This window comes from Adiantum capillus-veneris, chromosome 27, assembly GCF_014529385.1.
Source record: "Adiantum capillus-veneris isolate H3 chromosome 27, ASM1452938v2, whole genome shotgun sequence".
NCBI classification, from domain to species: Eukaryota; Viridiplantae; Streptophyta; class Polypodiopsida; order Polypodiales; family Pteridaceae; genus Adiantum; species Adiantum capillus-veneris.
Genome location: NC_140957.1, coordinates 59,096,063 through 59,118,531, shown reverse-complemented (window position 1 = coordinate 59,118,531; position 22,469 = coordinate 59,096,063). Strand labels below are relative to the sequence as shown.

The following is a 22,469-nucleotide window of genomic DNA, read 5'->3' as shown; positions in this document are numbered from 1 at the left end:
TGGACAACTTTATTGCTTCAAGGGCAAGCTCCGTCCACATGGATTTACTTCAAGCAGATTTTTGCAGCAGCATGGTTATCTGATGACTTTGAAGCAGATGTCATGACAGAATGGCACCAGCTAAATGCTGCCACTTGCAGAAATCTGGATGATTACAATCGGAAGTTTTGGAAAGCTCTACTTCCAGTAACTTCCTATAGGTTTGTGCCATTGACAGAACAGATTGAAAAATACTGTTGTGGCCTACCTAAAGGATTGAGAAAGTACTGCACGAAGACAAAAGTCACTACTTTGACGCAGCTCATCGAGGTAGCAAACACTGGCAATGGTTTGCTCAAGGGAGAAGATTGTGAATTTAACACTGGCGTCAAGGCAGGATCATGCAAGAAAAATTCAGCCAAGAAGCACGTTCCCAATGAGGCTCCTAAAGGGACTCAGGAGTCGGCCAACGCAGGGAAAGACAAAGCTACAGCTGAATCAGAAAAAGGACCAGCAAAGAAATGGAAAAGACGTTTTCCTCGCAAGTCAGAAGAGCAAAAGAAAGTCCTGAGGACAAAGAACAAATGCTTTATATGTGAGCAGCCTGGCCACATTGCTTACAACTGTCCTACAAAGAAAAGGCCAGCTGATTCTGAAGACAAGGAGGACAGGAAAGGAAAGAAGCCCATGGCTGGTCTAGTGCCAGATATGGTGGGCGACAAGCCAAATTCAGATGCAAGTGAGCTTTGCAGAGCATGGGGAAAGGTCAGGGATCAAACAGTGCTTATCTTCTTTGATCCAGGTGCCAAAGCCAACTTCATTTCCCCAGAATTGGCTTCAAAGTTGGGAATCAGACCTGAAGAGATGGGGTATACAGCAGAGGCAGGTTTGGCATGTCCTGGCCATACAGAGGCTGTGACACCCATCATTGGAAAGTTGCGTCTACATATCCAGTCCTATGTAGATGCTGAAGAATTTTACATCATGCCACTGGACGGATGTGATGTGTTGTTAGGTATTCCTTGGTTGTTTCGTGTACAGGGAATCATGGATGCCTACAACAAAAAGATCACTGTACAGAGCAGGGAAAAGACTCACATTCTGGATGTAAAGCTTAAAGGGGAGTCTATTCCTACTGTATCAGCTTCTGCTATTACTTCTGTAATGAAAAAGCATCTTTCTGCGTACTTGGTTTTTGCACGTGAAGTGTCAAATTGTGATGAATCAAATTTATCTATGCTAGATAAAGAAAGGTCAATGTTTTTACAACAGTATAGTGACTGTTTTTCCGATTCATTACCGTCTCAATTACCGCCAGAGAGACCCGAGGACCATGCGATAGATTTGGTGCCAGGCAGTAGCCCACCAAATAAGCCTCCGTACAGGGTTAGTGCGGCTCAGCAGAAAGAGATAATGGGCCAAGTTCAGGAGCTGTTAGAAAAGGGGCTGATTCAGCCCAGTTCATCTCCATTCTGTTCTCCAGTGTTGTTGGTGCAGAAAAAGGATGGCTCATGGCGTATGTGCATCGACTACCGTGCACTGAACAAGAATACTATCAAGAATAGGTTCCCTATACCTAGAATTGATGATATTATGGACAAATTAGAAGGAGCAGCTATGTTTAGCAGGATAGATCTAAAGAGTGGGTACCATCAGATCCGCATTAGATCAGAGGATGTGCACAAAACTGCTTTTAGAACAACGTTTGGCCTTTACGAATTTTTAGTGATGCCCTTTGGTCTCACAAATGCTCCTGCTACGTTCAATAGGATGATGGACAGAATTTTCCGTCCACACCAGCAGTTTGTTGGTACATTCTTTGATGACATGATAGTCTACTCAAAGAATGAAGAGGAGCATAGGCATCACTTGGCCATTGTGTTCAAAGAGCTACGCAGTCATAGGTTGCTCATCAATGCAAAGAAAAGTGAGTTTTTTCTGGAAGAGATTCACTTTTTGGGACACATTGTCTCAAAGGATGGTGTCAGAATGGATCCTGCAAAAGTTGAAGCGATCAAGTCATGGCCAAATTTGAAGACGGTGCATGATGTCCGAAGCTTTTTGGGACTATGCTCCTATTACAGAAGGTTTATCCGAAATTTCGCTGAGATTGCTTCACCTTTACATGCTCTTCAAAAGAAGGCAGTCACTTTTAGATGGACACAGAAAGAGATTTCAGCTTTTAATCTCTTAAAGGAAAAGATGACTTCGGATCCAGTCATTGTGTTGCCAGATCTTAGGAAGTCATTTGTGGTCCAGTGTGATGCCTGCGGTAGTAGCATTGGTGCAGTGCTAATGCAAGATGGCAGGGTAGTAGCCTATGAGAGCAGAATTTTGCAAGGGCCAGAGATGACCATGCAGGTCTATGAGAAAGAGTTACTGGCTGTGATTCATGCGCTCTTAAGTTGGAAACACTACCTGCTAGGTGCAGACTTTGTTGTCCAAACGGACCATCAGACCTTGCGATACTTCTTGACACAGACAAAGTTATCTGAGAAGCATATGCGATGGGCAAATATCTTGTCCATGTTCCATTTTTAGATTGTGCATGTGGAAGGCAAGAAGAACGTTGTGGCTGATGCCTTGTCAAGGAAGCCACAAATTTCAGCTGTGTCAATTCCTTATCATCATGAACTTGATGATATGAGAGAACAGTATGTAAATGATGAAGATTTTGCAAGGGTCTTCGAGCAACTAATGGATGGACAACGTCATGAACACTATCTTCTTAAAGATGGGTTCATGATGATGCATGGTAGATTGTGTGTCACAAAGCCATTGCGACGCAAAGTTATGGAAGAGAGTCATGTCCCACCGTATGCAGGGCATCGTGGTATCGATGCTACAGTTAAAGCGGTTGAGACATTCTTCTACTGGCCTACATTGAGAAGAGATGTGGATGCCTTTGTCCGAGAATGCCTAATATGCCAAAAGGTCAAGTTTGATAGGCAAAAGGAACCAGGGTTATTGCAACCACTACCTATTCCAGATAAACCATGGGAAAGTATTGCTATGGATTTTATCTTTGATCTTCCGAGAACGCAGACAGGAAACGATGGTATTTGGACCATTATTTGCAGATTCAGCAAACAGGCTCATTTTATTCCTGTCAGGAAGAAGATAAAGCCAGATCAGATGGCATGCTTGTTTATGAGCAATATTTTCAAGTATCATGGCATGCCACAGTCGATTGTTAGCGACCGTGATCCACGCATGACAAGTTTGTTCTGGAGAGGCTTGTTTGAGAATATGGGCACCACGCTCAAATTCTCTTCGTCATTTCATCCTCAAACAGATGGGCAGTCAGAAGAGGCAAATTCTACTGTCCTAGATCTGCTGAAGTGCTATGTGTCAGAGCATAAAGGAAAGTGGGAGCAGTATTTGCCATTGGTGGAGTATGCATACAATAATACAGTGCATTCATCAACTGGCAAGGCACCCTTTGAGATAGTTGAAGGTGGCAAGAAAGTTCCTCCCATACTGCATACAAAGGACAAGATATTTGAAGCAGATAAGTATGTTCAGGACATGGATGAAATGTACAAGAAGGTCAAAGTGGCCTTAGAAAGGACTCAGGCAAAGCAAAGGAAAGCAGCTGATCGTCACCGTCGTGAAGTGGTATATTCACTTGGTGATTGGGTGCTTTTACGCTTTGAAAAGGCAAGGTTAAAGAAGATGAAGGGCAAGGAAAGACTGTTTCCAAAGCTCAGCATGCGTTACTATGGGCCTTTTCAAGTATGCGACATAATCAGTGATGTTCCATATAGGCTGAAATTGCCTGACCGTTGGAAGATTCACAATGCGTTTCATGTGAGTCTTCTCAGACCCTATGTGGGTGATGTGCCAGAAGATATGCCAGCTGAAGATCAGCCGGAAGTCGAGGAACTTGACGAGATCTTGGTCCCTGAACAGATTTTGGCACACAAAGAAAGGAAAGTGAAAGGCAAGGTTGCTAGGCGTTACTTGGTAAAGTTCAGAAACTATCCACCAATGGATGCTAAGTGGATGGAAGAAGGTGAACTTGCAGAGTCACCAACTGTGTTATCACTTTACCTGGAAGCCTTCGGTTTGCAACCTACCTTGACCCCTTGAGTTTCAAAGCTACATGGATCGTCAGTGTGACAATGGCTTCTGAAACAAATGATGTACATGGTATTTAAAGTGAGCTCAAATGAAATACCTGTTACATGAATGTTAGAGCTGTAGAGATTGTCAGTTTGGCAATTGCTCTTATGGAATGTCCAAAAGTTTGCTTAGTGCTATAGAAGTGAGTATTTCTTGTCAGTTTGTCAAGGATACAGTGATTGCTTCTATTAAAGAGTACATGTGTAACTGCATTCTTAAACTGTCGGTTTGGGTATGCTCGAAAGTGTTACGGGATCCAACGTGTACTATAAGACAGTGGCAAAATGTGCAGCTACCATTTTGTCATTGGAAAGTTAGTGACTCAAAGCAATGGCAGAGTGCGCAGCTACCACTATGTCATTGGGACAGGGTTCACACGCAGGCAATACATGAGTCGACGAGGTGTTGAATACACCACGGTTGACAATGAGCATGTATGTGTCGTATATGTGTCGACAGGTGTTGAATACATCAGTGTTGACAGTAAGCATGTACGACATAGATGCAAACGAGGACGTTTGAGATTTCAAGAGGGGGGTATGTCACCAGCGTGTGACTACTATCTATCCTTTTTGTTGATTTCTTTCTTATTATCTATTTACTTTCACTTTTTGGAAACACCCCTCGGGAAATCTAACTGCCCTGCATTGCATAGCTAGTGTGGAACTGTCCAGAGGGAGTCCAGGCCTGAGGGCAAGAGAGCACTAAGGTTGGACAAGGACTATGGTTAGCCAAGTGGGGTCATTGACTAGCCAAAGTGGAATCCTTTGCTACAGAGGCTACATTTCAGTTCTGGATGTGGCCGCAGTGTACAAAGAGGGTCGGATGACCTAGAAAGACACAATGGCAGCATCTCCTAAAATTTAGGGAACTGCTATTTTGGGACCTGAAAATGTCTTCGCGTCATTACGTGCAGTTTGACATGGGGATCATTTTGTTACTCTGTGGCCAAGTCAACAGAGGCTGCAGGTGAGATATTTTTAGACCCGAGGGTCTAAAGCGGGAAAATGCACAAATGAGTGACACTTGGCACTCTGAGGCCAGTTTACTACTTATAGAGAAGGCAAAAACGTGATTTATAGCTGGGAGGCTCATTTTGCAAGTGTCTGTCGCAGGTTAAGAGCTATGGAGTGCTTGCTTTCCCTCCTATGTACAGTGCGGTGCCAGGAGTGATGCCCTGCACGCTACGCACTGCCCTCTCTCTCCCCTTTGGCAGTATGTTATGCCCCTCTAGTGGGCTCTTCATTTGACCAATGTACAGTTGTGTGGGTTCATGCGCGATTGCCGAGGCAAGAGCCTCTTGCACAGGTACTGGATTAGCTAGCGGCTAATCCCCCCGCAGGTACAGGTGAATTCGGAGAGGTTTCACGCCAGAAATCTCGTCCGATTCAAAGGGCAAGTAGCCCTACAGGTGCGGGAGCTCGAGGACTTGCTACGGATGCGACCGGCACGCGAAACGGAGCCCGAAACAGCAAATTACAGCCTGCTGTGTATTTTTGCAGGTTTAGGGTTTTGGCCCTAAACGGACCCTAATACCCCCAGGAGGTTCGGGGACGCAAGGGGACCGCTGTACAGGTGATCTGGCGCATTTTCAGGGCTGAAAACAGAGAATTCAGCGTGCTGCGGATTTTCGCCAGGTTTTGCAAAGTGCCCGTATGCGTCGGGAAAGTCATTTAATACGTGGGAATACTGACCGTGAAGGGTTCTAGTACAGTTATGCTGCCGACATCGGGCTGGAACAGTGGAAATTCAGCCGAGTTTGTGCGGGGCAGCTTGTAGGGAACCACAGCGTTTATTCCCTCTTTTGAACAATAAAGAAATACCGAAAGGGGCGCCTAAGTTAGGGGCCAATCTGGTGTCCGTCTACTCATACAGGTGCAATCTAGCAACCTGTATCCCTCTCCCCTTTGTTGTGTCTTGAAAGTACAGGTAAAATAGACGACTAATAATGGGTGAAAGCTAAATCAAGGTTTGAAGTAAAGTCTACCGCCCTTTTTGGATTGAACAGGCCGGTTTCACATAGATGAAGTGCTCACCCACTAGCCCATCTTGATCTTGGGCTCTCCCATGCTGTAATCTGCTGATGGCCTCTGCTACCATATGTACAGTAAAGAAGTCGCTCAAGTGCGGTCTAATGTTCCCTGGCTGTGGAATGGGGGGCTGTCCTGGGATATCATATAGTGCCTCTGCATACGCTCTCCATGCCTCTGGGGTTGTAATGGGGGTACCCGGCTGTCTCTCCTGAAACATCCCCCATGCTCTCTTGCTGTCCTGACTCAAGAACAACTGGTATATCTCATCCTCCAGGCGTATCAGGTAGGCCCTCTTCTTCCGCCGAATAAGACGGCGGAAGATCGTCTGTGCATGCTTATGGCTACATGCCCCACAAGCCTCCTCTCTCTGAAGCCTCTTCCGGGTCTCCCGGCACTCATCATCATACCAACTGTTGCACGGAGCAGTGCAACGCGGAGGGGCTGCTGATGCCACTGTACATGGGAAGGCCAATCCCGCTGATGCATGTAACACATGTGCCATACCCTGGGTGAGCTCATCCAATGTGCGATGCGGATCCAATACATACAGCCTATCTGACACTGTGGCCCCATAGATGTCAGTAGTCGCTGTAGTAAACTGATAATGTGGATGTCTAGGGAATGGGTCTCCCTACAGCTCTGCATCTCCACCACCCATCAATGTGAAGCTCAAATATGCACGATCTGCTGCCAAAGCCAGGGGACGCCCTGAAATAGTAAAATCTCTGATGTCCGGAATCAATGCATGTGATCCCATCAAGTAGTCTACCGTACTCGAACCCCCTTTGGGGTTCCAACATGTAAGAGCATCCGATCCGGGCCATCGTGGAAGGCCATTATAGATCAGCAACCCATGGGCACTGCCTAAAGCTAGAAAATGCATGCCGTATTCTGTCACATTCCCAGCATCCTGTGCCATCCTATGCATATCCAAGTCACATGGGTTCAACTCGCGGAGCATCTCGTCCTGAGTATCATACATTGCCGCTTGCTCCGTGCGAGTGCGTGCATTGAAATCCCCTGCCAGAAGTATGTCCCCCATGCTGGCAAATCTCACAATATCCTCATATAACGGCAAAAACGGTGATTCCCCATGAGAAGCATAACGCGAATGAGCCGGTGGAAAATAGCATGCTGCAATGTACAAGTCCCTATTGCATCTCTTGCGTACTCGAATCCACATATAGCGTGCCTCAGGGTCTCTATGTACAATATGTACTCTGTCATGCAAGGCATCTCTATATAATATTGCCACCCCTCCTGAGCCTCGAGTACCTCCAGGCGTCCGGGGCTGTGGACGGAACACGGATTCCCATCTATAGCCACGGACATCTGGTAGTCGTCTCCCTGCACACTGATGAGTCTCTGTATAAATAGCTAGGTCCACCTCCCTGAATGTATCCTCGAAGTATCCTGCATCTAACCTGAGCGACCTGTTACAATTCCACACCGTGCATCTCAATGTCTCATGGGTGGCTAACCGTCAACGAGCCTTCCGCTCGGCAATGATCACCCGTCCATCTCTATAAACAGCAAACTTTCCTTGTTTTTGGGCTTCCAATACCTTTGGCATACATTCCTTACGGTGTGCAACTTGGGCGGGGGTAAGATCCTCATCCAGGTAGATTTTCTCACCCTTCAATGCTGATCGTTTGGCCAGGAATGTATTCTTTTTCCCCATGTCCTCAAATTTCAGCATAAGGATACGACCCCTTTTGTCTGCCACATCCCCAACCCACCATGCATCCAGCACTAATGACGACTCAACTCCCAATTTGCTACATAAAGCTGCGGCATCCTCCTTGGCGGTCTTTGCCTCCTCCCATCCCACCACTCTAACGTGGAGGGCCCTAACTTTGCGCTTGGCTTCCTCTTCAAGTGTAGCATTCATCACTTCCGTTTGATTAGAGGGCATGCATTGTTTTTCTTGACAACCTCAATCCAAGGAGCGCATTCTTTCACCTCTTTGTCCACCGCATCTTTCGCCATTTCAGCCCATGTGTGTACCTTTTTTTCAACATTCTCTTGCACTTTTGACACACTTGCTTCCACCGCTGCAATTGCCTCCTTGCTTTTTTTAATCTCATTTTCCATTGCCGTGGACACCTCCTGCTTGCATGCCTCTTTCATGGCCTTGCCTTCAGCTTTCAACCCCTCTTGTAACAATTTAAACATGTCCTTGGCCATGAAAGCGTGTATCTTTCCCTCAAGAGGGACCAATTCAGCCTTGGGTTGAGCTGTCATCTCCTTCTGTGATTTGCCTTCATATGTTTGCATCTTCTCCTTCCATTTTGCACACATAGAGATCCCAAGGGTGTGCATTTCTCCCCTAATCTCCGATTTAAATGCAGTCATACATTCCAGTATTCGGGATTCAACCTTTGCCATTTCCTCCTTCACATAAGCATACATCTCATCTTTGTCCACTGGTGCAGCTCATGTGCGGGCTGATTTTGACAATCTCTTGACTGAGATAGGCGTTTGGCCAACCTCTCTCGCTCTTCTCCGTACATACTTATTGAATGGCATTCTTATGTCAGGACTGAATGCATTGTTCAGATTAATTCCCTTCACAGGGGATACCGGGGGGTGTCAGGATGCCCCTCAGGGTCCGAACGATCCATATCTCTCTACTGCATACCCAGAGAGAGAGAGAGAGAGAGAGAGAGAGAGAGAGACCTACCTGCGCTGCTGCTCGCTGTTGTCAATTCCCTTCTATGCTGCCTGTGTAACCTTGGATAATAGAACTGCTGTGTCCAATGACTCTGGATCCTGCGCGCTATTGCTCACCCTGCGCGCGCTGCTGCAGAGAGATAGAGAGGGCCTGCTCGCTGCCCTGCTGTCCTGAGACCTGCTCACGGAGAGAGCTTCCCTCACGCTGCCCTTCCCTTCACGCGTGCTGCTGCCTTCCCTTCACGCAGAGAGAGAGAGAGAGAGAGAGAGAGAGAGAGAGTGTTTGCGCAAGAGGAGAGAAAAAGCCAGCGTGGCCTTTCTCGCGTGGTTTGCACGAGCGGACACACGCCCAAATTGATCTCTCCCTCCTCCCACGCGTCAACTGCTCACTCTCGTTGGCGTTCGATTTCCCTCTCTCCACGCGTTCGTAAGCGTTGGCTGCTCGTTGATTTTTTTTAACGCTATATGGTCGGTTGTGTTCTTTATTTATTAAGTGGCTCTTTTGTTTTAACATGGCCAAGACCTTTTTTAAGGTACAGTTTGAACCCTGTACATTATTAAAATCACTTACAGCAACTCACCGGTTTGCAGAGAATTCACTTTTTGGATCTCCTTCTTCTCTCTCACCGCTCCTCTCTCTCACCTGCTCGCACTCCCATGCTCTTGCCATCACCTACTTGCCTCCAGACGCGTACACCGACGCGTAGCGCTCTTCGGAGTTCAACCTTTCGCGATCGAAAAGTGCAGAAAAGGCCCAGTTTCGCGGGAAACTTCCAGTTTCTCACACACTTTGCCATGGATTCCTCCAACTCGGACGTGCAGCATGACGACACGCGAGGTAATGTTCAAATTCTGTTCACGCATGCTTTATACACATGGATTACAAGTACCTCCCAGAGCTTTGACCAGCGTGTTACCGCTCTAGAAAACGCGAATGTTCAAACGAACATTCACTTGGCCTCTCTCGAAGGGGTCGTGCAAGGGCTTAGTTCCTGACTTACCGCTCTGGAAAATACAGCTCAGTCGACGACTGTGCGAATTTCCGAGGGCAAAACCCATCTCCAGCAATTGCGGACGTAGATTGCTACTTTTGGGCGTTCACAGAATGGTCCAACTGCCACGATTCCGTACAAAACCACAAATTTCTCAGGGGAGGAGAAGGAATGTACGGAACTTGCCGTAAATAACTGGCTGCATCAGTGGACCACGTATTTTGATCTCCATGGGGAGCATGATGAACGGAGGATTCAGACGATTCCTCTCTATTTGCGCAGTAAGGTGCTTACCTGGTGGCGCGACATGACAGAGAAGCCTATGACATGGACTGACTTCTGTGTGAAATTCAAGAGGAATTTCGCCAAAATGGATCCTTTGAAAGCTTATGCCAAATTGCATAGTCTTTCGATGAAAGCTCTATCTTTTGATAAGTATACAACAACTTTCAAAAGGCGCTCACCTTCTTCAAGGTGGATTCTACGCACGTTGTGCACATGTACCTGCTGGGATTACATGAGGATTACCGTTGGACCTTAATCAAGGACAAAGCCCCGACTAACGTCGAGGATGCAGTGGCAAAGGCCAAGACGTTCCATTTGATAAATGGAGCGAACTATGAGAAAAAAGAAGTTTAGACCATCAATCCGGTGAGGGCGCTTCAAGGAAGCGACCTCGAAGCCAACAAAAGTCCAAATCACCGCCAAGATCTTCTCAGGAGAAGAAGAAAGCCAAAAATGCTTCATTTGTTGATGCAGTGAAGAAGGGGGCTTGCTTCGGATGTGGCCAGACAGGTTACCAAATCAAGGATTGCCCCAAGAAGAAGACAAAGAAACCGCACGGTCGTCCTTCGGTTCAGATTCACGAGATCTCAGGTAACTCTGGTGTCATTCAAGTCGAAATCCATCATTTAGCACACAGTTCATGCACTTACTGTACTTTTAGCACCAAAGTGTTTGATAAGCACGATCTTCTCCGTTTCCCCGAGAAGATCAATAGTCACGACGTGACCGTACTCCTTGATAATGGAAGCTCACACAATTTTGTGGATGCAAAATTGGTGCAGAAACTGAGCCTATGGATGCGGGATAGTGACCATGAGTATCGTGTGAAGATGGCTCGTGGCGAGGATACGGATGTATGGAATCGGATGGTTCCAAATTTGTCGCTCGAGCTGGCTGATTACAAAGAGAACCTAGATTTCCACATCATGCGCCTGGATAGAGCAGATGTTATTTTAGGAATTCCATGGTTTTATGATAAACAATACTCATTGTATATACATCACTCTCTTGTTTTTGTTAAGCAGGACAAGCCTCATGTATTTGTTTCACTTTGTAATCAGATTTCTGTAAACAATAGTTTTGCAATACCATTTGTTACTGCTTTGGAAATGTATAAAGATACAAAGTCTTCTGATGTGACTTTTATCAATGTGTTCCATCTGCTTGGTTTGATTCATTAGTGTTTGATACTTCTGTCACTGAATTTCATAAAAATGTTTCATGTACTTTTATTGAACTTGGGGATTCCGACGAATCCAACCTTATCCGAGAAATCATGATTGATTTCAAATATGTTTTTCCCGATGATCTACCTCTTGGCTTGCCGCCTTCGAGAGGAGTAGATCATGGCATTGAGTTGGTGGCTGGTAGTTATCCCTTCTCAAAGCAACCCTACCGGTTGAGGACCGAAGACTTCGGCCCCTCACAATAAAGGTAACCTCCCTGTTGTCTGGAATGAGCGTCTCGACGAGAGCTTTCGTACACTAAAGCACTTGGTGACTATTGCGCCAATATTGCACATTGTGGATCCTAGCAAACCGTTTGTGGTTGAAACGGATCCTAGTGATTATGACATTGTTGTGGCATTATACTAGGATGGACGTCCTGTTGCGTTTGAAAGTAAGAAACTTTCTGACACTGAGATGCATTATCCAACGTATGAGAAGGAGCTTTATGCCGTAGTCCATGCCTTGAGGGAATGGCGGCACTATTTGTATGGCTCTACGTTTGTTGCATGGATAGATCATCACTCCTTTCGCTATGTCTGTGATAAGGGTGATCTCAGAGGCCGGAAGGCTAGATGGGTTGAGCTCATACAAGAGTTTGACTTTGAGATCCGTTATAGAAAAGGATCCAACAATCGAGTTGCCGATGCACTTAGCAGGATTCCTAAGGTTAATGTCTTGTCTATGGCTGAAATTTTGTTTTGTTTTGTTTTAGGAATCGGATAGGGCACGCCCGGCCGCTCTCCTCATACACCAGAAAAGTGCACAAGAAGAACGACCAGGACTATGCACCAAGAATCCTAAGGCAGACGCTTTTGTCACTAGTTTCCTCTGGACTACGAGAGGCCAGAATTATCTACACTCTTAGGGCCATGACTATTCCCTTGAGAGACCCATTTCGCCAACTTGATCGCGTTAATCTCCGTTGCCATAAAAAACCTTTACTACGGTCGTGATTAGGCGGATCACTAAGATACTTGAAAAGAGGAACTTCTTCAATCCCGGCCAAGCAAGATTCCGTACTAATGAGGAATGCATAGGGCAAGTTGCATGTCTGAAGGAGATCGTGAAACTCCGTCATAAGGATGGGAAACCAACCTATGCAACCTACATTGATTTCAAGAAGCAGTACGACACAGTACCGCACGAGGCGTTGTTCCTAAAGCTCACTGCGGCTGGCATGCAAGGTCGAGCACTTAGATTTTTCCAAGCGCTCTACAAGTCCACCTTTGTTAAAGTCTGACACATGGAGCAACTGTCGGATTCGATTCAGTTGCAGCGGGGAGTCTGCCAAGGATGCCTGATATCGCCTTGTCTATTCAATATATACATTAACGATATTTTAGATGCAGATGGGGAAACATGGGGCCTGGAAGTACCTAACCTCCTCAAGAGAATTAAAGGACTCCTTTTTGGTGACGACCTGGTTCTACTTGCTGACTCTCCTGAAAGCCTACAAACGCGCCTTGACAAGGTAAGTGAATGGGCAAAGACCTGGGGCATGACCTTTGGAATTGATAAATGCATGGTCACGGTGTTCCACGGAGACCTGCAGGATCTCTCTATGAGGATCTTTATTCTAGGTGGTGAGATGGTTGCAGTAGGTGAAACGTAGAAGTACCTTGGCATCGATGTAGACTCGACCTTTTTCATTGAACGCATCGTCAAGGAGCGAGCGGACAAGGGGAGGAAAAGCCTATTCGCATGTCAGCACCTACTGGCAAACCGAGCCATCCCAATATGGTCTCGACAGACTGTTTTTTAAGGCGTGCGTGTAAACAGTAATTTGTTATGGTGCGGAAATTATGGGTGCCCACGATCAGCGTGTCCTTCACTCTTTGCAGTGCCTCGTCGCCACTGAGATGCAAATGTTGATCGGAAAGGGAGCAAGGTCAACCTCTGTAGGGATGACAACTCTCCATCACGATTTTAACATCCCACCCGTACCTGCCTTTTGTGGGGGACAATGAGCAAGGGATTTTGACAAGTACCGCTCGGTTTCATCTACATGGATAGGCTCCTTGGTAAACAAGAAGCCTAAGAACCAACCGTTCAAGAGGTGGACTTGGACGACAAGAATCCAGAATTGGATGAATAAGTAGATCCCAGCGGCTGACTTTAGCTCAGTTTGCTACCACGCATGGGACAAGTGAGATGCGAGGCATTCTCGACGGATTTTTATCTCTCTCTCCAAGGGCTATGTTGTTCCGATGGCCATTTTGGCAAGATATGGAACGAGGTCAAAGCTGGGCATGACTCGCGTACAGGCTCGGGTGATCCGGAGACCCAAGCTAATCGTGTTGGAGAGACGAGACAGCGAACTTTGGCTTTGGTCAAGCGATATTTCTATTGGCCAAGGATGCGCTCTTACATAGAGAGCTATGTGAAGAGATGCGCTCAGTGTCAGGTCAATAAGGCAGAGCGCCTTAGAAAAGCTGGCCTGCTACATCCATTGAAAATCCCGAATGCCAAGTGGCAGAGTATTTCCATGGACTTCATTGTTGGTTTGCCAAATACTAGTCGGGGCAATGTCACTATTTGGGTTGTGATCGATAGACTCACAAAAATGGCAAAGTTTATACCAACGAAGTCGAAAGTAAAAAGCCATGAGTTGGCTATTTTATTTGTCGATCAGCTTTATAAGCTGTATGGTCTGCCAGAGGACATCGTCATTGATCGAGATACTAAGTTCACTGGCCGATTTTGGCGAGATGTGTTTGCTCATCTTCAGACGAAGTTGACTATGTCATCTTCTGACCATCCTGAGTCCGACGGACAAACTGAGAGGATGAACCAGACATTAGAGGACATGTTGAGAGCCTATGTCTCTCACAGGCAGTCTGATTTGGAAAGGTATCTTCCACAATTAGAGTTTGTCTACAATAGTAGCAAGCATTCTGCTACTAGATCTAGCCCATTCATGCTGATGTATGGATTTGAGCCTAAATCCCCGATTGCTATTGGCTTAGAAAAAGTCAAGGAACGCCAAGCTCGTGATATTTTGTATGACATGCAAGAAATGCTCGAATTGGCTAAGGATAGTATAAGAACGGCTCGTGATCGAGTCACTGCTTATGCTCGTGATCGAGTCACTGCTTATGCTAATCAAAAGAGATCTCCCAGGACTCTAGAGGTGGGACAATGGGTCTATCTGAAGATACCCAAGGATTCCAAGACCATGCGAACGGGAAAGCATTATAAGCTTTCAGCTAGATATTGTGGTCCATTCTTGATCACAAAGAAAATTGGCCAAGTTGCCTATAAACTGGCTCTTCCTTCGGATGTTAGTGTACATCCAGTGTTTCATGTCAGCCGCCTTAAAGTAAAATGGGGCGAAGCCAATGTTGTTGTCCCTATCGAGGAAAATGTATCGCAATATATGCAAACTGAGTATATTCCTCGAGAACCAGAGGCAGTTTTAGATCATCGTATCCGTCATTCGCGCCAAAAGGCTTATGATGAGTATTTAATTAAATGGAAGGGTCAACCTGAAAGGCTTGCTACGTGGGAACCAATTAGAGCTCTGAAACCTCAGTATCCCCACTTCATTGATGAGGACATCAATGGTTCTTAAGGGGGGAAGTATGTTATGTCCCACTCATAGGAGAGGGGATCTAGCCCAGACACCGTCGGGATGGGCGTCCAGTGTTCGGGCGGATGTAGTGTGAACCCGGCTAGTGTGGCCGGCCATTATTATAAAAGGGAGGCCAAGGCCTCATTTGCAGTTATTGACCCCCACTTGCAGAGTGCCAATGGTTAGCCTGCGAGGCTAGGAGTGCGCGAGGTCACCTCGAGGAGGTGAGGCCGGGTGGTATGGGACGCTGGGTCTTACAGGTGCACGCCTATGCCCTCGGACGTTGGCCCCAGCACGGCAGAGCTAATGGATGGTGGCTATGGCCGGGTGGTTTGTCCGACGCGTGTCTGTAAACGGCGGTCCATGTAGTCGGAGATCCACTCCCCGTGTTTGTCTCACTCTCTCTCTCTCTCTATGGTCTTGAGTTCAACTCCTCGTCGGCTAGATGTTTAAGGTCACTTGGGATAGTTTCCTACAACGTTAAAACTCTCTTCTTCTTCTTCTCATTCTTCTTCGTCTCTCTCTCTCTCTCTCTCTCTCTCTCTCTCTCTCTCTCTCTCTCTCTCTCTCTCTCTCTCTCTCTCTCTCTCTCTCTCTCTCTCTCTCTCTCTCTCTCTCTCTCTGATGAAGTTTTGTCTGTTATTAAAGAAAAAGAGAGAGTACAGAGCATAGAAAGACATATTCGAATTGGAGGTCTTCCCGATGGGTTGGACACGCAAAGGCATGAAGATGAACAAGATGAATCTGAATATACTGTAGAGACAGATACACTGACTAAACGATTGTCTCGGGTGGTCCCCTTCATCGATTTGGGAGAGCCAATGCATGTGGAAGTCAAAGGGAAACAGGCAAAGGTTTTCTACTATGATATGAAAGAAAAGATAGCAGTCATGAAGCAGACAAGGTCATTAAAAGGTACATCCGTTTGGATATCAGATGAGCTGACACCTACCCAACTAAAGAACAGATCAACAGAACTAGAAAAAGTAAGAGAAGCAAGGAAAAAGGGGAAGTGGGCAGTCTATAGAGGAGGAAGAGCCATCATTAGAGACTTTGTCAACAAATCACCACCTCAAGAACAGGAGACTAAAGAAACCTGATTGCACATCTTTCTTTTCTTTATATGTAGAAAGCATGGGTAATACATGTTGTAATGGTAAGCTCATGACCATGGAGCTCTGAGCTACTGAGGTAGTTTTATTTTATTTTCATTTTGCTATGATGGAAGACAATGTAACCAAAGATGTATTGTGATCTGTCCTATAGGTCAGCTTTGGCCTCAACAGGACGTTAATATATCTTTCTTTCTTTCTTTCTTTCTCTATAGCTCTCTTCCCTTCCTGTCTTTCCCTGAACGAGGGCGGCCCTGTGGGGGGACGTTAACTCCCAACCTTGTCCTGCTCAAGCCAAAAAATCCTTGCAGACCCGACCCCAACCTACCTGCGCACCTGCTACAAATCCGAGAACCAGAGCTTGCTACAACACGATGCACTCCACACTCGACTTATGTTGCTCCCTCCCAAGCCTACTCACTGTACGCTGCTCAACGCCGTCGATTCGTCTTGCTCACTGCTAGCTCGTCGACTGTCGGCCCCTGCAGCCACCGCCCGCGTCAGCTCCTATAGAGCCGCGCCCTGTTATCGACACTATCAATGCCCTCGTCGGCCCGTGCAACCGCCGCCCCAATAAGCGATTTCACACCTCATCATAAAACCCTAACATAAGCAGGGGTTCCCACAAGAGGTTCCCATAGTTCAACAGAATCTCGGTTCTGTGTGGGCACTCAACAAAAAGAAGCTTCCCTTTGGAAGCATGACGACCAAAGAAAAAACCCCGAAGACTGTTGGGCGAACACGACCCAGCTTTGCTGAAGTCTTAGCGGCACCGAGCAAATTCGATCGAATCGAGCGCCTCCAAGCAGATCTCGATCGGATCATGGAAGAGAATCGCGATCTCAAAGCTCGCCTTAGCAAGCTTGAGGCACGATTTTAGTCTATGGACGATCTTGCAAACAACAAAGTGAAAGAAGTCGAAGCCAAGGCCATCGAAACCCACTTGGCAACACTTGCGAAGATGAAGACATGTGTGACAGTAGAGCTTCGAGAACAACGACTTCAAGAAGATAATACTGTCAAGATCTGCATTGGCGGGCTAACCCAAGCATTGGAAACAACCAAGAATGACTTGTCGGATCGCATCAATTTCCTCAACGAGACTCTCAAGCCGATCAAGCTCGACTACAATGCAATAGATTGTATCACCTCGAGAGGCCCTGACAAACCTATAGCACGAGGGCATGCCATCTTGGAATTCAGGTAGGGAAGGTCGGCTCAAGCTTCTCCAACAATCACGTCTTCTCAAAGGTACCAAGTTTTGGATCGTAGAAGAACTCACTCCGCTGCAACTCAAATGCAAAAGTGAAGAGCTCAAGAAGGTACATGAAGCCCGCAAACAAGGTAAATGGGCAGTCTACCGAGGTGGTAAAGCTATCATCCAGGAGTTTCGAAATCACAAATCGGCCCCCCCCCACAGATGACCCCCCCTAGGTTTTTGTCTTCCCCCCTTTTTCTTTTCCATCTTTCCAATGGACCCTCAGTCCTCAACTGATATGTATCAGTGCGATTTGCCACAAAACGCATCCGTTGTAATGTTTGTTTTTGGTCCCATAGGTTATATCTAATTTCCGTGGACGATAATTCTCTCTCTCTCTCTCTCTCTCTCTCTCTCTCTCTCTCTCTCTCTCTCTCTCTCTCTCTGGCCCAGGTGACTCCAAATGGAGAAAACACTGGTAACGTACATGTAGGTTCATTTACAATTAACGATGTAGTACACATCTGAGTAATTTCAAAAGTTTTGGTTAAGGCAAGCATCTGTCAATCCAGACAATAAAAAAGATTGCATTAAATCTACATATCAGAATAATATCATGTCTGGAAAATTACAAAAACTCTGATGTAAGAAAACTGTACAGAATGTTGTACTTTTTCCTCCAGTTCAAATATTTTATAGGGCTTGAAAATTTTATAGTGTGTTTGCAAACACCAAAAAATTGAACCATTGCACTACAACAGCCTATCAAATGCCTTTCAATCATCGGTTGCTGAAAGCAAAGTATGTGACAAATTGATAGATTTTGTTAGCACATCATTTTCAAGGGCTGTGCATACCTTTTCCAAGAAAAGTCCAAATCGCAATCTTGTCCTCAATCCTTGAAACCACTTCATCCTACACGGACAGCAAAAGCTCCTCAAACCATGTAGCAATTGGAGAATTTATTGTGCAAGCTAAGGATTGAATGTTCCTCATTGCAAATGAGTCAATGATGATGAAAAAAGTCAGAAACACAAAACCCTAAAAGTATAGACCTCGATGCCGACACTTCCAGTCCCCCCCCCCCCCAAAAAAAAAAAAAAAAAAAAAACCTTCTCACCATCGACATTTATCATTCGCAAATGCTAGCAGACATGAGGATCATGATGACTGACATTACACATTCATTTCACCAATGTGGTCTACCTACCAAGAATAATGGAACACTTTTCTTGCCAGCACTCTCACCCATCCTTTCACGGTGAGTGTTGTACATGAATATATTTATGCTATACTCCTGCTTATGTTTTGTAGATCTTTCAGTATCAGTTAATGAAAGAAGAAGAAGAAAAGGGAAATCTTTATCTCAATCTCTAAATACTCTTTTCTCTTGTGTGTGTGGGGTGTGTGAGTCCTTTATATTATCACAATGTAGTGTTCTATTCACTCCTTTTGTACAACATAGAGGAGCCTACTGTAATTTGGGGGTGAGGATTTTTAATCCTAACACATTTTATTTTTGGGCCAGTCGGCAGTAATCTGTAAGTTGGTAAACCTTCTATGCTTCTCCTTCTTCTGCTAGGGTTTAGGCCACTCGGCCGGGATCTATTCCATTTGGTCGGAACTTGGTGGTGCAATGTCACTAGTTTGTCACATTGGCCTTTTCTCTCGCAAGTCACACCTACCCCACATTTTTACCATGTACCACATTTTTACATCCCCCCATTAGTAGCTAGCTAGATTGATGCATTCGCATGGTTGTACTACCCTGAGCATATAGAGATGCACATATCCCTAGTGCTAGCGCTCCACCCATCCTCATAGATTCCATCATCCACCAGAAGTCCTTTTCTTTTATTCTGTACCACTTTGAACTATTTTGTCTTTTCCGATAGATGGAGCACATACACATGTATACTTGATTTGTCTCATAGGCCGACTTCAGCCTCACATAGACATTAAAAAGCTCTCTCTCTCTCTCTCTCTCTCTCTCTCTCTCTCTCTCTCTCTCTCTTAGCCCGCTCGTGTGTCACAAACTGTTGACGTGTCAAGTCACTCGAGAACGGAGCCAACCTTTGTGAGTGCACGTGTGCGGAAGCGTGAGAGAGAGAGAGAGAGAGAGAGAGAGAGAGAGAGAGAGAGAGAGAGAGATTTATCGTCCACGTAGGTCATATATGACCCATGGGACCATCACAAAAGACATTACATCAACTCATTGCTTCTAAGTGAAGCCATCGGATACATATCAGTTAAGGACTGAGGTCCAATCATCGGGGTAAAAGAAAAGGGAAAAAAGAAAACAAAATCTAAGGGGGTTGGACAGAGCCTTTTTAGGGGCTCTGAATTCTTGAATGATGGCTTTACCACCTCGATAGACTACCCATTTACCTTGCTTGCGGGCTTCGTGCATCTTCTTGAGCTCGCTCTTTTTTATCTTCAATTGATTTGTTGTCAGCTCCTCGTTGATCCAAATCTTTGTCCCTTTGAGGAGTCAGGCTTGTTGTAGTAAATGCATTTTATCCTCTCTCTCTTTGAAAGTGAGAAGACAGTATTCGGGTGGCACTTGCCTGTGTGTGTCGTTGATCCAAGAAACCTTTTCAGGCTTGATGTTAATTGGTTGAAGGATGTCGTTGAGCTTGGTGATCGCTTCCTCGAGAGTGTCCTTGATGATGCACCATGGCGAGGGGAGCCCACCAATGCGAACCTTGAGGGCATTTTCTTCTTGAAGTCTTTGTTTGCCGAACTAAGTTGTCACGCAAGTCTGTACTTTGGCAAAGGCGGCTGGGCTTGGGTGACCTTTGATTCGACTTCTTTTACTTTGTCGGTGGCAAGCTCGATCATGGAGTCAAAGCGAGAGAGAGAGAGAGAGAGAGAGAGAGAGAGAGAGAGAGAGAGAGAGAGAGAGACGCTAGATGTGGGGAGGAGGGGGCGATCAGCCCCGAAAGCAGAAGACCCTACAATACAACGTATAAGATGTGTCCGACTGTGGGTACCCCCCTGGCCCCACATATAGGTGCCCAAGGGGGAGGTCGAGCAGTGCAAAATATGCTCCCACGACCCACTATGGAGTAAATGAAATAGAGTGCCCAATATAAGGTGAGCGGCCGGCCCAAAAAGATGGGGGCTGGACAATGTAGAATGTATGCATATGCGGGAGAGAGAGAGAGAGAGAGAGAGAGAGAGAGAGAGAGAGAGAGAGAGAGAGAGAGAGACGTTGGTGTGGGGAAGAAGGGGCGATCAGCCATCCACTGACTACCAGAATAGAAGACCTGTACAATGATCAGATGATGATAATGAAATGTGTACCCCCTTGGCCCCATATATATGAGTGCCCAAGGTGGGCGCCCAACTCAAGTGGGCGGCCGGCCCCAAACTCGGGCAGCCAAACAAGGTACAACCTATGCTATGGGTGGCCAGCCCGGAGACACTAGCTGTACAAGGAAGTGCCCTAGACCTGTGTGAAGCAGCATAGTGGTGTAAATCTAAAATCCCCTCTGAGCACTTGATGCTCAACAAACCGTATGAAGCTGAAGATGTGAGGCAAATGATGAAGATGTCTGCTGCGATGTCCAGTGGAGGACAATACTCCGGCGAGCTCCGCGAGTGTAGCAGCAGTCTGGGGTGTCTTGACCGCCAAGAAATCTCCATGGTAAAGTACTGTCACGAGCAATGTAGCAAATTGCTATACTCCGCCGATACAGGTTGAAGATACTGCATGAAGGTCCCGAGCTGAGTGTGAAAACAACTCCTTGTCGTGAAAGGAGTGCCAATAGACCTGCAAGTGTCCTGCCCAATAGGATTTGTGGTGTCTATAGTCAAACCGTCTGGAGAAAATGGAGAAGCCCACGAACTATAAGGTGCAACGGAAGTGAATGTTGAACTTTGCTCAAGATGAGTGCTCCAAACTGTGCTCAAGGTTCCTTTTACTTACGGAAGGAAGAGCCTTCTGTTCTTTAATGAGAGAGTGCAAATGATCACAAACAAAGTGATGAACATGGTGAATGAAGGTGCTGAGACTGAGAGATAAAGAAGAGAAGAATACGACACCAGAAAACCCTCCTCCAAGGGCCCCTCTCTCGATGGCGAGAGAGGCCTATGCTATTGATTGCACAATCTGGTACAAGATGCTGATGCAAAGCTAATGTGATGCGATGTCGAGGCCGACGATGCTAAGGCTGAAAACTGAGTGCTATGAATCGGTTCCTGTCTCCAAGCGGGGGCTGATCTGCGTACTTGCTGTCTTGCTGAAAACGCTGCTTTGGGGCTGATGAAAACGCTGCTACAGCCTGGCAAAAACAATGATTTAATGGATGAATCTGCTGCAAGTCTTGGCTGAAAACGCTGGTTTGACTTGCTTGAAAACGCTGAATTTGCTGATCTTCGTACTGCTGAATTGTGTCCCTAAAAACGCTGGTCTGCAGTCCTTAAAACGCTGGGGTGCGGGGTGCTGAGGCTTAAAGCTGAAATTCGCTGGGTTCCCATGCTGAAAACGCTAGGGCTTCTAGGCTGGAAACGCCAGGGTTCTTGGGGTAGTCTTGCTTGAGAAGGTGCTTGTTGAGCAATGCTCCTGCTGCCTCTTCTGCCAGAAAGTGCTAGCTCTGGTTTCCTTATATATTATCTTATGCAAATTGCCCTACCCAGTTCCCAACAAAGTCACTTAATAAATAAGTGAAAAATGTCAAAAATAGGGAAAATAGGTTTTCTGCTCTGTAAAATGATCCTAATGGAATCTGATGGTAATGCTGATGATCACAATGTGTGCAACCAGAGGATACGCATCTAATCTAAGTGTCTGGACATGCACGGTCTGCGAAAAGACTCACAAAAGTGCCAGATCACTTCCTATTCTAGACTGACTTGACTAAACTGAACCCTGGTCATGTTGTAGCTTGTCCACGGACACATAGGGTTGGATGTGTCACGTGACAGGAACCGTCATGAGAATGACCGGAAGCCTGTCCACGCATGAACCTGTAACCCAGTGTGGCTAGGTGGCTAAGCTGTGTAAAACTCCACGAAGGCCAGATGTAGCAATCTACGCTGTAAACTCCTTTGAATCAAGGAAAGCCGGACTAAACAGTCTGCGCTGTGAAGGGCCTCTGAGAAAAGGTGTGGTCAGACCAAGCTGTCTGCACCATAATCATCCTGTATAAGTAGGGAAGCCACACTGAGAAGTCTACATTGTGAAGATCCTCTGAGAAGAGAAAAGGCCAGACCAATGTGTGCGCCGTCTTGTCTGTATCTCATGCCTCCAAAACCTCCGGTGTCAACC

General features: G+C 46.2%; 1 protein-coding gene across 2 annotated transcripts in view; it reads right to left on the bottom strand.

Moving 5' to 3' along the window:
• The window catches only part of LOC147422052 (putative prolyl 4-hydroxylase 4), a 72,067-nt gene that overhangs the window by 9,626 nt on the left and 39,972 nt on the right, over window positions 1-22,469 (bottom strand). For both annotated transcript variants that reach the window (XM_086502472.1, XM_086502473.1), the window contains one exon: window positions 18,055-18,112. In XM_086502472.1, coding sequence (XP_086358598.1) covers window positions 18,055-18,112 — 58 coding nt within the window. The remainder of the gene's footprint in view (window positions 1-18,054; window positions 18,113-22,469) is intronic.